The sequence below is a fragment of the Mus musculus genome, chromosome 7 (assembly GCF_000001635.26).
Source record: "Mus musculus strain C57BL/6J chromosome 7, GRCm38.p6 C57BL/6J".
NCBI lineage: Eukaryota > Metazoa > Chordata > Mammalia > Rodentia > Muridae > Mus > Mus musculus.
In genome coordinates, this window is record NC_000073.6 from 90,186,346 (window position 1) to 90,199,823 (window position 13,478).

General features: G+C 36.0%; 1 protein-coding gene across 21 annotated transcripts in view; it reads left to right on the top strand.

The window, feature by feature from the left end:
- Picalm (phosphatidylinositol binding clathrin assembly protein) overlaps positions 1 to 13,478 on the top strand; it is a 79,256-nt gene that overhangs the window by 56,154 nt on the left and 9,624 nt on the right. For 6 of the 21 annotated variants that reach the window (XM_006507599.4, XM_006507604.4, XM_006507597.4 and 3 more), the window contains 6 exons: positions 2,805 to 2,912; positions 4,796 to 4,927; positions 5,014 to 5,044; positions 5,309 to 5,408; positions 9,310 to 9,369; positions 10,571 to 10,675. In XM_006507599.4, the coding sequence (XP_006507662.1) occupies positions 2,805 to 2,912; positions 4,796 to 4,927; positions 5,014 to 5,044; positions 5,309 to 5,408; positions 9,310 to 9,369; positions 10,571 to 10,675 (536 nt within the window). Of the gene's footprint in view, positions 1 to 2,804; positions 2,913 to 4,795; positions 4,928 to 5,013; positions 5,045 to 5,308; positions 5,409 to 7,927; positions 7,952 to 9,309; positions 9,370 to 10,570; positions 10,676 to 13,478 lie in introns of all 21 variants that reach the window. The other 15 variants (XM_006507600.4, XM_006507605.4, XM_006507598.4 and 12 more) reach the window with 3 other exon arrangements.

The following is a 13,478-nucleotide window of genomic DNA, read 5'->3' on the forward strand; positions in this document are numbered from 1 at the left end:
AAGAACAGTTTTCTCTGGGTCTTAGGAAAAGTAGGAGTAGATTTTCTCTTTCCCTTCCCTCTTTTCCTTCCCTTCTTTCCCTTCCTCTATCTCTTCCTCCTTCCTTTTCTTCTCTCCTCTCTGTCTCCTTTCCTCTTTCCCTTTAAAGTGTATCTTTTGAAGTAGTGCTATTAGTTGGATTTGTTGTTGCTTGCTTATTGTTTGTTTAAGTAGGGTTTCACCATGTGGCCCAGATTGGCCCCAGATACAGATGCCTCCTGCTTCTACTCTCTGAAGGTGTTTTTGTTCTTACAGTTTTCCCCAGTGTTATCTACCTATATGTGTATACGATGTGTTTGTGTGGTGTGTGTGTGCTATGTCCTGACATGGAGGTTAGAAGATAGCTTTGTGGAGTTGGTTGTCTTTTATCTGGTATGGAGTTCTGGTGATTGGTCTACCTACTCCTGAGATTTCCGTGGCATGCTCAGCCATCTTGTTGGCTCAACCTTAAGGTTTTGTATTTCTGTTTTAAGTAGCTTTTAAAATTTAAAAGTTGATAATCCTGATAAGTGACTGAAAAAAAAAGTGACAGGAGAGTGTTAGACTAATCATATTTACTGAAATAGTAAACAAAATCTGTACCTTGAATGCATGTGTGTTTGTGTTTGCATGTGTGTGTACATGCACAGTGGTATACAGAAAGGATGATTACCTTAGAAATATGTTGCTTGCGTCCCCAGACATTACAAATTATTTGAAATTACATTTTTGTCTATGTAGGATTAAAAGAAAAAAAACCCCAACTTGAGGTACATGTTTTGGATTACATTTTTCCTTTTTAGCCTTTCTTTTTGCACTTGCAGCTAATTATTTTTTAATTATTCAATTAATCACCTTAAAGACTTCAGAAGATGGTTTCCCTATAATAGGAAATAATGGAGTTGTTCTAAGATTGCTATAAAGGGTAGAAAGAGGGCATTTGTACTATGTATTTGTTCTTCATCCTGAGACCAGTGTTTCTGATGTAAAAGTAATTTAAGGGTTAGAACAAGGTCAAACTTTAAACATTCTTAAAACCTATGGATCTTAAATACTCATAACTCCAGATACTAGTTTAAAGTAGGGTCACTATTATGCATACCACTTTGTAAGGAATGGTGTCACAAACCATTGCTGGGGCTGAAGAGCTGAGATAGCTGAAGGGTCGAGCACTGGCTGCCTTTCCAGAGGACCCAGGTTCAATTCTCAGCATCACATGGCAGGTTCACAGTTGTTTGTAACTTTTAGTTCCAGGGAGATCTGATGCCCTTTTTTGCTCTACAGGATCCTGCCTGTGTAAGGGGCACATAAGCTCACACAGTCAGTCACACACGCACATGTGCACACCACACACACGAGAAAGAGTGAAAAACAAAAACTTATTCTTGGGGATTTGAAGTGAGGTTTTGAAGATGGATCTCCTCTCTAGGAGGAAGAGAATCTGTGTAGAACTTCAGAAATTCCCTTGTTGATATAAATGATAACCTCATAAAATCAGGTGCTTTTATTTATGTGTTTTCATTCTGACTTGATAGAACCTAGGAAGCAAGAGATTTTAGAAGCAAGTGACTACCACCTCATATATATCGTAAGACTCTCTTTTTGTGATCCTTTGCAAACTATTTACCTAAATAGTTTCAGTGATTCAAAGTTCCTCAAGTCATGCAACAGACCTAACATTTTTAGATGTTTTTAAATTATTTTTAGCTTCTGCAATTTTACACACTGAACTTTAGAAAAATATAACCTGAGAATTAAAGCATTTATGTTAACTCAGCCTTAGCAGGCCTCAGAGACTCAATCTTGGTACTTGTTATGTTAACACTATTAGCTCCAGAATAAAATAAGAAAGAGTAAGGGTGTCTTGTATGGGTGTGTGTTTCAGGCTAGTTCTAGACTAATTAGCATACTTGGCCCCTTACTCGTCATTCCTAGTGTTAAAAATGTTAAGTTGAATTGAAAGAGTGGATGGGAGTTGAAAGAAGAAAATCATTTTTCTTTAGTGTTTTTAAAACAGGCAGAAACATTTGTGAGATTGCAATTTTTAGAATCCTAGCAGTTCTCAGATTTATCTTACACCATGTAATTTCTCAGCCAGTGATATGGCTCAGTGGGTTAAAGGTGCTGTCTGCCAAGCAGTGAGACCTGAATTTGTATCCCAAACTCACATGGTGGAGGAAAGGAACTAACACTCAGAAGTTGACTTCTGACTTCCACACATACACTGTAGCACATGCATGCCCACAAGCATATACCCAGGCACACACAAAAAACTTTTTTTTTAATGTGTGACAGTTGGGGTGAAGTAGGGAAAGGGAAAGTAGGTAGGAGAAATTCAGAGTACAGAAGGTCGTAGGTAGAGAGACAGCGTGGGGTTTTAGATGACTTCAAGTTTTAAGAAATTATCAGATGCAAAATTAAGATAAAATATAAGAATAGGTTTCATTTATGTAATGAAGTAAAGTCAGGAATAAATGTATGTTGTTTATTCTGAGTTTTTTTAGTGGGTGATTTTAATGGAAATGTAGCTGGTGTTGATGGTTCATACCTTTAATCTTCACACTTGGGCTGAGGATCACTTGGACAACAATGTGATAGTATATCTTAAAAAACAGGAATGTGATATAATGAAGAGAACTTTTGCTTTAGAACTAGGTTTCTTGTTAAGCAATGTATTACTTTCCCATTCTATTCCCATTCTTAAAGATAACTTACAGTTACTCTGTAACTGATGAGACAGTGAGTGGAGAACTGAACATGTGTGTGTTGTGTTTGCTTCCTCTTAGGATTCAGTCCTTCTCCAGTTGCACAGCCACATTCTTCAGCTGGCCTTAATGTTGACTTTGAATCTGTGTTTGGAAATAAATCTACGAATGTTGCTGTAGATTCTGGTGGTAAGAGGAGAGTTTTTGTTGTTTTTATTTAAAATATGATAGGTGACATGTTAATGTCGATCCTCTATAGGAAACATGCTGCTTTTAACATTTATAAATTAGAGAAATTGATCTTCTTCCCCCAAATCACTTGATGAGAACTTAAAAGAGTATTAATTTTACCTTTTTCTTGGTAGCATTTTAGAGTTTAGGGGAACTTTTGTTTGTTCCACTATATAATAAGAAAACAATTTCTTGGTAAAGTGCTAAATTGTTAGTGACTATTTGGAAAGTACTATAGCTTTTGGTCATGACAGTTTTTCTTCTACTGAAATGAACAGTGACCAGTTGGTCTTACAGTGTGTGAGATTATTTTTAAACTGAAGACATAGTGCGTGGTACCTGGTTTATTTAGATAGTTTCTATATAACTTAAGTAGAGTATGTTAAAGGGTTTATGGCTACAGGCTTTAAAAAGTCATTTTAGTACTGATTATTATTAAGGTGCACCTACTAATTTATATTTTGAAAACTATAAAACTCTAGAATGAGGATTGTACTTTATGCTTCTTGTTAGCTTGAAGTTTATAAAGTACACATGTTCTAATTTTATTCCTACACGGAGATGATCACTGACTTTGACTAACAATTACATTTTAACTTTAAAACATGTTGGGGTATTTTTAGTTACATAATGTTTAATTAGTTATCCAAAAAGTAAGAAGCAAGCTTGTTTGGACTAGGAATTTATTTAGTGTATACGAATAGGTTTTGTATTTGAAAGCTCATTTGCATGTGCATGTAGGCCCATTTTGGAGGTTGGAAAAGAGGGCATTGGATTCCCTAGAACTAGAGTTATAGGCAGTTGTAAGCCACCGTGTGTATAAATGGAACTAAGCCTGGCTCCTCTGACAGAGCAACCAGTGCTCTTAACCACTGGTCCAGCTCCCCAGCCTCTGACGTAGGTTCTTAAATTCCCAAATATGAGAAGTGTGAGAAGCTCTCTAATATATGCCTTCTAGGGCTTGTGAGATAGCTCGGTGCTAAGGGCACTCACTTATCTGCAAAGCCTTAGAACCTTAGTTCAAGCCCCAGGATTCACATTGGAGAGAATCAACTCCTACGGATTTTCTTTTGAAACAGACAGACAGACAGACAGACAGACAGACAGACAGACAGACAGACAGACACACACGCACACACACTTTTAGAAGAACGGTTTGTTGTGACTGAAGCATGTTGGCATATACCTTTACTTCCACCACTAGGAAAGCAAAGATTGGTGGATCTCTGTGAAGTTGACGTCAGCCTGGTCTACGTAGACATTCTGGCCCAGTTAGCGCTGTGCAGTAAGGACCTGTCAAAAACGATTTTTAGTTGTTATTTTTTAAGTTAAAAGATTTAATTTTTTTAAATTATGTGTCTGGAGGTGGGTAGGTATGTACACATGAGTGCAGGTACCTGCAGAGGCCAGAGACACTGGACACCCTGGGCTCAAGTTACAGGTGCTTCCCACCTGACATGCGTACTGAGAACTGCTCAGCCATTTCTTCAGCTCCAATATAAGACATTATAAAATATTCTTTCTCAACATAAAAAAGGACTTTATCCTAAAGTGTTTAGAAAAAATTTGCTGGAATAGGGAGAGACGTCCCCCTCCCCTTTTATAGCGCTTTATTATCACCCCCTTAAATTTGGGTATAATTTTGTTATTAAATTTTAGACACACAGTTTCTGTTAAGTTCAGTTAAAGGTGGCAGATTTTTCTTTCCACGTGAGGGCATTTCCCATGTCCTGGGAAAACTTGCAGTGAGCAAACAAGGAGAGAAGGGAGAGAATTCCTTTAGAAAGCCGTAGCCCGTGAGGTTCCTTACGCGTCCCATTTCATCTGTTTGTAACTTTAAGGCTTTGATGAACTAGGTGGACTTCTCAAACCAACAGTGGCCTCCCAGAACCAGAGTCTTCCTGTTGCCAAACTTCCGCCTAACAAATTAGTGTCTGACGACTTGGATTCATCTTTAGCCAACCTTGTGGGCAGTAAGTAGTCCTTTGAGTCTCCAGTCATTTTTAAGCTTAAATTGTTAAAATGAGTCTAGTTTGTAAAGACTTTTCTCTTTTCCTAGATCTTGGCATTGGAAATGGAACCACTAAGAAGTAAGTGCCTTTTTTTTCATTTTTTTATTAGATATTTTCTTCATTTACATTTCAAATGCTATCCTGAAAGTCCCCTATACCCTCCTCCCACCCTGCTCCCCTACCCACCCACTAAGAAGTGTCTTGTTTGTATTACTTAAATATCATATAGAACCTATTCTGACTTTCACTTCAGAAGTACATATAGAGATGTCACCTTGGTACAATAAATGTTCAGTATGTTCATACAGTTCAGAAACATTGTATGTTTATGTTTATTTAAAGTGATGTAAGTTGGAGTCAACCAGGTGAAAAGAAGTTAACTGGAGGATCTAACTGGCAACCAAAGGTTGCACCAACAACTGCCTGGAGCGCTGCAACAATGGTGAGTTGGGGAAGCTTATATATACCTGAATGTTTTAACTAAATGTATAACAAATATAACATAGTAGACATAAGTGGAAACATTATTACTAAGTTTTATTTAGTACTTCATTGTTTCTTTAAAGATGATTGACTGTCTTTGTCAGGCACATTTTTAACTCCTAACATGTATTTAAAATGATTCCATGATAGATATCAATCTAATGAATAATGTGTGGCTGTGGTAGCAGCTATTATTTTCTCCCACTTAGTACATGCACAGTTACTAAGAAGTGCAACAGTATTGCAGAGTTCTTGAGTAATGGGATGTATTCTTAGTATTGTTGCTCTCAAATTTATTATTTATTTTTTGTAACCTTAAGTCCTATATCCTTTAGACCTGATGATGAGTAAACAAGTTATTTTCTTAGGTCTTCTAAGTATTATATAGTTCCTCATTATTTGTGGCCATTCAATACTTGATTTAAGTCCCCCTGATAACTGAATTAGTGAGTCATTGCTAGGGAAAACATTCATTTGTATATTTTATATTGTAATTTCACATCCTGAAAAAAGCCTCATTCTAAGCCAGACATACTGGTGCATGGCCTATAATTTCAAAAATTGCAGGGACAACCTCTAATTTATTCCATCTTACTGAGGAAGGAACTGTTGCATGTTACAATTTATATACCTCTGCACATGTGCATGAAAGTACTGTGAATACTGAATTTGGGGATTATAAAGTTTACTAACAGCAAGCAGATAATTGTGTGCTAGTTAAGTAGCAGCTAGAACCAAAGAGATTATATTGATGTTCTTAATTACTGTATTAATTGTATTGTGGCCCAGAATAGCTTATGGCTACTTTCCTGTCTTTTCCTGCTTTATCTTAATCTGCCAAGTTTCTTCTCTCTCAGTTAGGGAAAAACATACTCCTTTCTTTCAGTGGGGATGATAACAGGGTTTTGATCACTTAGGTATATATAGTATAGCTTCCCCAACTGTTAATAGGAAGCTCCATTGTGCTTAATAAAGTCCCTTATGAAACATTACTGTTTGGGTTGCTTATATGATATGCTAAAATTGTGGGCTGAGGCTAAATCTGTGTAAAAGTTTTGACTTTTTTTTTTCTTTTTTAAGATTTATTTATTTAAGTAGGTGAGTGCACTGCAGCTGTCTTCAGACACACCAGATGGTTGTGAGCCACCCTGTGGTTGCTGGGAGTTGAACTTAGGATGTCTAAAAGACCAGTCTGTACTCTTAACTGCCCTTGACTACTTTTTATAAAATGAAAGACTCAAGTTTAATTTTGTTGTTTTGAGGATGCAGGTGTGAGCCTGTGCAAAACTTATGTGATATACCCCATACTGATTCTGAATTTACTAAGTGGTCCAGATCAGCTTCAAATGTACCATCCTTCTCCCTTGGCCTCCCAAGTGCTGGAATTTCAGGTTTCTAACATGTCTAGCTTCATAGTTTAGGTTTTTACATACAAACACAGCATATACAGTAAGTGTAAGAGTACAGTACTCTCTCAGGAGAGTTGGAGTACATATATCACTTTGAAGTACAATGTTATCTGTGCTGCTGTTTTAGAGCCCCTTATGAAAAGCAGTTAAACAGCTGATTTAAGTTGAAACCTGATTCTGAATGTAGTGTTTTTCCTTTATAACATACTTCAGTGACTAAAACTGCTGGCAGCAGTTAAGTTAGTGGGCTTTCTGACTGCAGATAGGATTATTCATTAAAAATGTCTGTGTGATGCTGTAAGTACTACAACTAATATGAAGTCACAGTGGGTATTTGTGTATTTAATCTTAAGTCAGTATTCATCCGAAAGCTTTCGATAATATTTACCTTAAGATTGACTACTAGAATGTAGTAAACACCTAACCATCTAGCATTGTATGTAAGTTGTCAAAATAACAGTGTATTATATATGTTAGTATGGGTCATCTCTTATGATATCTTACTTAAGATATTTGTGTGTATATGATAGTTTATTTTTTGATGACTAACGTGTGGGGCCTGTGATGTGACTCACTAAGAATAAACTGCTGCTTATGGTGTTTTGTTTTTTTTTATATTTCTAACCTTTTGATTAATTCTTAAACACTGTCAAGGTTTTTAATTTTTTAAATTGTAAATAAATACACTTATTTTATCAAAATATTTGTTATGCCACAACCTCTTTTCAATGATGGTCCTGCCCTGGTGGTAGACATGTGGTGTCATGTTATTTTGAGGATGCCCTTGAATTTTCCTTACTAATGTCACTATGTATTTTGTTTTAAATACATTTGTAAATAGTAAAGCATTGCATATATAAAGGGGGGGGTAGCTAAAAGTCCCTTCCCCTTATCAACCTTGATAGTGTTTTGGTAATAGATGTTCTTTTATTAGATATAGAAAATACCCAGAGTTTTAGGTAGTGAATGTACATGTAAACTAAAATGCTCTCTGTGTATTTTGTTGTGTAAGTACTTGCTCTAATCCAGTGTTATTGCATTATGTAATTGTTCTCCCTGGGAAAAACAGAATGGCATGCATTTTCCACAATACGTAAGTGACCAAAAACTAGCCTCTTTTTTTTTTTTTTTTTTGCAATAAATTGGCATGCTATTAACCACCGCTGCAGCAGAATCTCATAACCTTCCAGCTATTCTTTGTTTCCACATCAGATTTTCAGTGTGCCAGAAATTATTCCTAGCATCTACTGATTTTCATGGGTGTGTTGCAGAATTGATTCTCATGGTGGCATGGGAAATACCAATTTTTCTTTCTTGCTTAATATTCCGCCATTTGCTGCCAGATGGCTGGGTGTCTGTGTGTGTATCTGTGCTGCCACCGTGCACTTGATGACTTTTGAATGAAGGGAATTGTTGATTGTGGTAATGTTTAAAATAACAATTGCATGTAATCTTCCAGGCTTCTGCTGTACTTGGCAGTTTGTCTTACTGCTCTTGTAGATCTTGGTTTTGAAGTAGGGAGAGACCAATACGCCCTACATGCTCACCTAAATACTAAACTTCACTCTTTAGTGTTATTTTTAAAGTTATGCTTTATTTAACCTCATGCATATGTTAAAACTGTTGTATAATTTCATGTTTTCAAACATACTTTAGCTGTGTTGGTCTTTCACCTGTATTCAGTTTTAGCTTTTTATGAGAGAGGGAATATTGTTAAGACAGCAGCCATACCTAAAATATTATGTTTCTAGTATGTTTACAAGTCATCAATAAAAGAAGTAGGAAACGGGGGTCCTCACTAATATATAACTTAGAACATGCTTGTTCCTCTTAAGTAATTGATAGTTTTGGAACAAATTAGAAAGCTAACATGTAGCTACTTATGTGAAAGCTGTGATCATAGGAGTAGTCACTCGAGGTCTTCCTGTGGTTTTTTTGAACATCAGGTTCCTAATTGATGTAGAATCATAAGGTTTTTCTTTTCCCTTCTAGTACTAAAGAAACATATTAAGAAACAGTCCATATTATGTTCTTCTTGATAAACATTTTTTATGAAAATGATGGGCTTTAAAGTTTGGAACTTTTGGATATTTTTAAATACCTGAAGACTTTTTAATTTGTTTTCTTATTTGGTGGAGCTATGGATAGGACAAGCACTCTGTCTCAGTCTTTGAAAGCTATATGCTATAAAGTATGTTATGGTCTTAGACTGTGGTCGAGTCTAAGCTTAAGTGGGTTTTTTTTTTTTTTTTCCTTTTGACAATTTTGCTTTTCTGCTAATTTTGAGATTTTCCTCACTGAGTGTTAATTCATAGTTACCAGTAATCATAAATGTCACTTAATCATAGCTGTCTTAGCAATTGGTTTTAAAATAGAAATCTGACAGTCCTTTAAAATCATGAGGTGCAGGAATTAACATTTCCTGTTTTATTTTTTCTTTTGCCGTATCAGGCGCCCCCTGTAATGGCCTATCCTGCTACTACACCAACGGGCATGATAGGATATGGAATTGTAAGTATATTTCTAAATATAATTTTTGGAAAGTAGAGTAATTTATTCTTAACATGATTTATTTCAACCTTAGTGTTTTTTTTAAAGTAGTGCCCTATAGCTTAAGAACCTAACCATTGCTTCCATAAGTATCTTTTAGAATATTTGTTGTAAAATAGGAATTATGATTGGTGTGCCCAGTGTTAATAATTTGTTTTTCGACTCATAACTTTGCTGTATATGTTGTTTTTCATTACAAAATGACTTAAATGTTAATGTTAGCTTCAAGCTATTTTGTTACAAGTAGTGAGGTGATACCACCTTAGTACTGTGGAATTGAATAATTGAGTTAATTAGGGGTAAATTTAGTGTGGTATAGGCCAGAATGATTTTCCTCTGACAGTGACTGTTGGAGTACAAAACCAGTCTTTGAACCATTCACCATTCCCACAATGTATATTCTGTTACCATCAGTGACATGAGGTTGATCTCTGAACTCCACACTTGTATTTGCACCTACCTATACATACACATGTATGTATACACACATACAATCAGCCATCATTTATGATCGTTTACATAGTGACATAAAACTTGATTTGATACTCAAAGCAATTGGGTTGCTTTGAGTATGTTACTGTTTAGCTGTAGAGCCTACAGGCTTTCTCTGTATGTGGACCCTGAGGACTTGGGTACTTGGGAAACCTTTCTCTGCCATTATCTTCTCCCCTTCCTCTTCTCCCATCCACCCCCTTTTTTTTTCTTTTTGGTCAGAAATATTTTTGTTTTACTATAATACAGTTTAAGTTTGGCAAACCCACTGGATAGGAAAGCTAGGCTTTATTTGCTACTTTTTTGTTTGTTTTGTTTTTGAGACAGGATTTCTCTGTGTAGCTTAACTAGCTATCCTTGAATTTGTTCTGTAGACCATTCTAGCCTCGAGCTCTAGAGATCCACCTGCCTCTGCCTCCTGAGTGCTGGGGTTAAAGGTGTGCTGCCACCACCACCTGTCTATTTTCTACTTTTTAAGAGTGAACTCTATATGAAAGTAGTACTTCTTTTAAAAGTACATATTACTCTTACTTGCATGCAGAATAATTTGTCCTTATTGTCTGAGCAAAGGTACTCTTAACCTTGCATTCCTGTTAGTTAGCCTTGTTTACTTCCTCCAGAATAATGAATATGTAAACCAGAATTTCTTAATTTTATTCTATCTTTTTAGCCTCCTCAGATGGGAAGTGTACCTGTAATGACACAACCAACCTTAATATACAGCCAGCCTGTCATGAGACCACCAAACCCCTTTGGCCCTGTATCAGGAGCACAGGTACTAATGATGTGCATAACTGTTGCAATATGCTGAGTTGGAAGGGCTCTATAACATTATCAATTTCTCTCATTCAAGAAAGACGTCAAACTTTGCTTTTTGTCATGGATATTACTTAGTACTTGCTTTTTTATCTTCCTGGTTCAAGTACTTTTCAGAATATTGATTAGTTCCAGAGACGTGACAAGTAGATTATAGGTTTTATAGGTGGGAACTTCTTATAACTTCATGCTTATGGCTGAGGATCCTTGTTTCTTTATAATCCTTGCATTTAGACCCTCAATGCATCAGAGCTTTGCCTTGCCTCAGAGCATCAGATCATACTTAATGGCTTGGTATTTGCTTTAAGTGTTGCTTTGGAGATGTTCACAGACTCTTAGAAAGCCTACAAAAAGTTTGATTGTTATTTGTTCATTAGGTAAGTTTTTTTCACTAAAAATTATGGTAAAAGCAAACAAACAAACAAACAAAAGGGACAAAGCATTAGGACGGCCATGCTGACTTAGGTTCTTTAAAGGAGACTTCTTATACTCTCCTGTCCTGAGAGTTAGGTTAAATGTTCTTATATTATACTCTCCTGTCCTGAGAGTTAGGTTAAATGTACTTATATTATACTCTCCTGTCCTGAGAGTTAGGTTAAATGTTCTTAATTTTATTCTTTTGGGGTTGGGGAGGGCACATTAGAGCAGTCTGGATTTTGTTTATTATATGCTATTTGATAGGGCCCTTATGAAGTACAGGGTAACTTATCCTTCTATGTGGCTCTGCTCGTTACATATAATTATTAATGTATACCTTGGTTTCCTAGATGGTTTTCAAAGTCAAAAGGTTGGTAGACTATAAATTTGAAGCTTATTTGAAAACAATATTCAGCAGTTAACTTGTATTTCTTTTCCATTTCCATACCTAGTAGGCTTAGGAGGATATATAGTGTTATAAAGATAGTGTATGTTCAATTTGAATCTAGTCTCTATTTGATACGTAGCAGTGAATAGGAGACCATTTCATATTTGATCTTTTTGGGTATTAAAATCATTGATTAATGTTCTTAAATATGCTGAACATAAGCTTTGCTACTGAGCTACATCCCAGTCAAGTCCCACTGCCTTCCTTTGTTTTGGTGCATGTTCATCATTCAGTACCTTTTAGAGATTGTCACTTGTTTATCTTACTTATAAAAGGGAGTATTAAGGTCTTGGTTTTGCATTTTCCCAGATGTTTATGTAGAAAAAGCTGGGTCCTCATAGGTTTGTTTTTGTTTTGTTTTCTTTCTTTCTTTCTTTCTTTCTTTCTTTCTTTCTTTCTTTCTTTCTTTCTTTCTTTCTTTCTTTCTTTCTTTCTTTCTTTCTGTGCTTGTTCATGAGTTTGTTAATTTGTTGAGAATGGGGTTTTATATTCTGTTTTAATTTGAACTTTAAATACACTTTCCTGATCTTTTATATAGAGTGTTCACTGATGAAGAGTAGCTTGTAAGTTCCTTGTTTGCCATGTATAAGTATTATGTCACTTAAGCAGGAAGACAGTTAAACCTAGTATTCGTCTTCTTTTCAAAGATGCTGTGATAGGAATGAAGTTTTTAATGGGTCTTTACATGGTGATGGCTTTAGAGGTTGTTGAAGCTTTTTGATGATGGCAAAGGTTGGTATGCTTGCCACATTCTCTCCACTTGTATATATGTTAAAGCACAAAATTAAATGAGTGTTTTCATTTAAAAAATAAGATTATTTTAAGAGTTTCCTTGGTTCATTAACTAGGCTTCTTTTTTTAATGGAGTACTGCTAGTTTTGTCTAGGGAGGATATGTGTTTTTATTGTGTTGGCAGTGGACATTTTTATGCAAGTCTGACATCATTTAGGTGTCTGAAAGGAAACTGACTTGTGAATGCAGTTTCTGCAATAAATAAGCACTGCTGCCTTTAGATGCTGGCTTAATTCAAGTCCTGAGAATGCGTGGGGCTAATGACTTTCTTGTAGGAAGCAATGACACTTTGCTTTTAGGCTTCATGTGGGGTTTTTAAATTCATTTTCTGGTGTCTTGGCTTCCAACCAATCTTGGATGTTGATAGTGATAGTTCTCAACTGATTTGTCTAGCAGAATCTTCATGAATAATGTTGTTTGGATTTTCAGCAGTACTTTATGCTCATTTATCTTTTCCTACTTATTATTATATAATATTATGAGAAAATTTACTTTGGGAATCAGATTTGGTACCATAAATGAAAAATTGATTCTGTAGCCCTTATTATATACCAGTTAATCATATAAAAAAATATTAGGAGTCTCATCTCTAACCTCTGTTGCTAATAAAACAAGTGTAGCGGAAGGCCTTACTTTCTAGGTTTTCTTTTTTAAAACCTTTATTTCTTGTCTTGTAGCCAGAAAGCATTAATAAAGTCTTGGGTGGCCAAAGTTTTACAATGTCGTCATAGTGAACTTCAGAAGCTCTGAGTGTATAGAAAGTGTGAGACTACATTTGTTTTATAGTGTATGCTAGAAAAGTTTGTAACTTTTTTTCCAAACCTTACTTTCAATGATGGTTCTTAAACGCTTTAACCTCCCTTGTAGCCCACCACCCACCAGAGGTAGTGGGAAAGGAAGGATATGGGGAAGTGAGTGGGCCTGTTTAGAAACATTCTTTGGAGCAGCTCCCGTCTGTGCTGTCTGGAAATTGGCAGTTCAGTTCACAGGTTAGCAGCAGTAGATCAATCCATTCCCAAACATTTCGTGGATCTGCCCGCAGTCTAGTTCGGTAGATTCGGGTCAGCAACAGCGGTGACACGACTTAGCAGACACAGCCAGACCT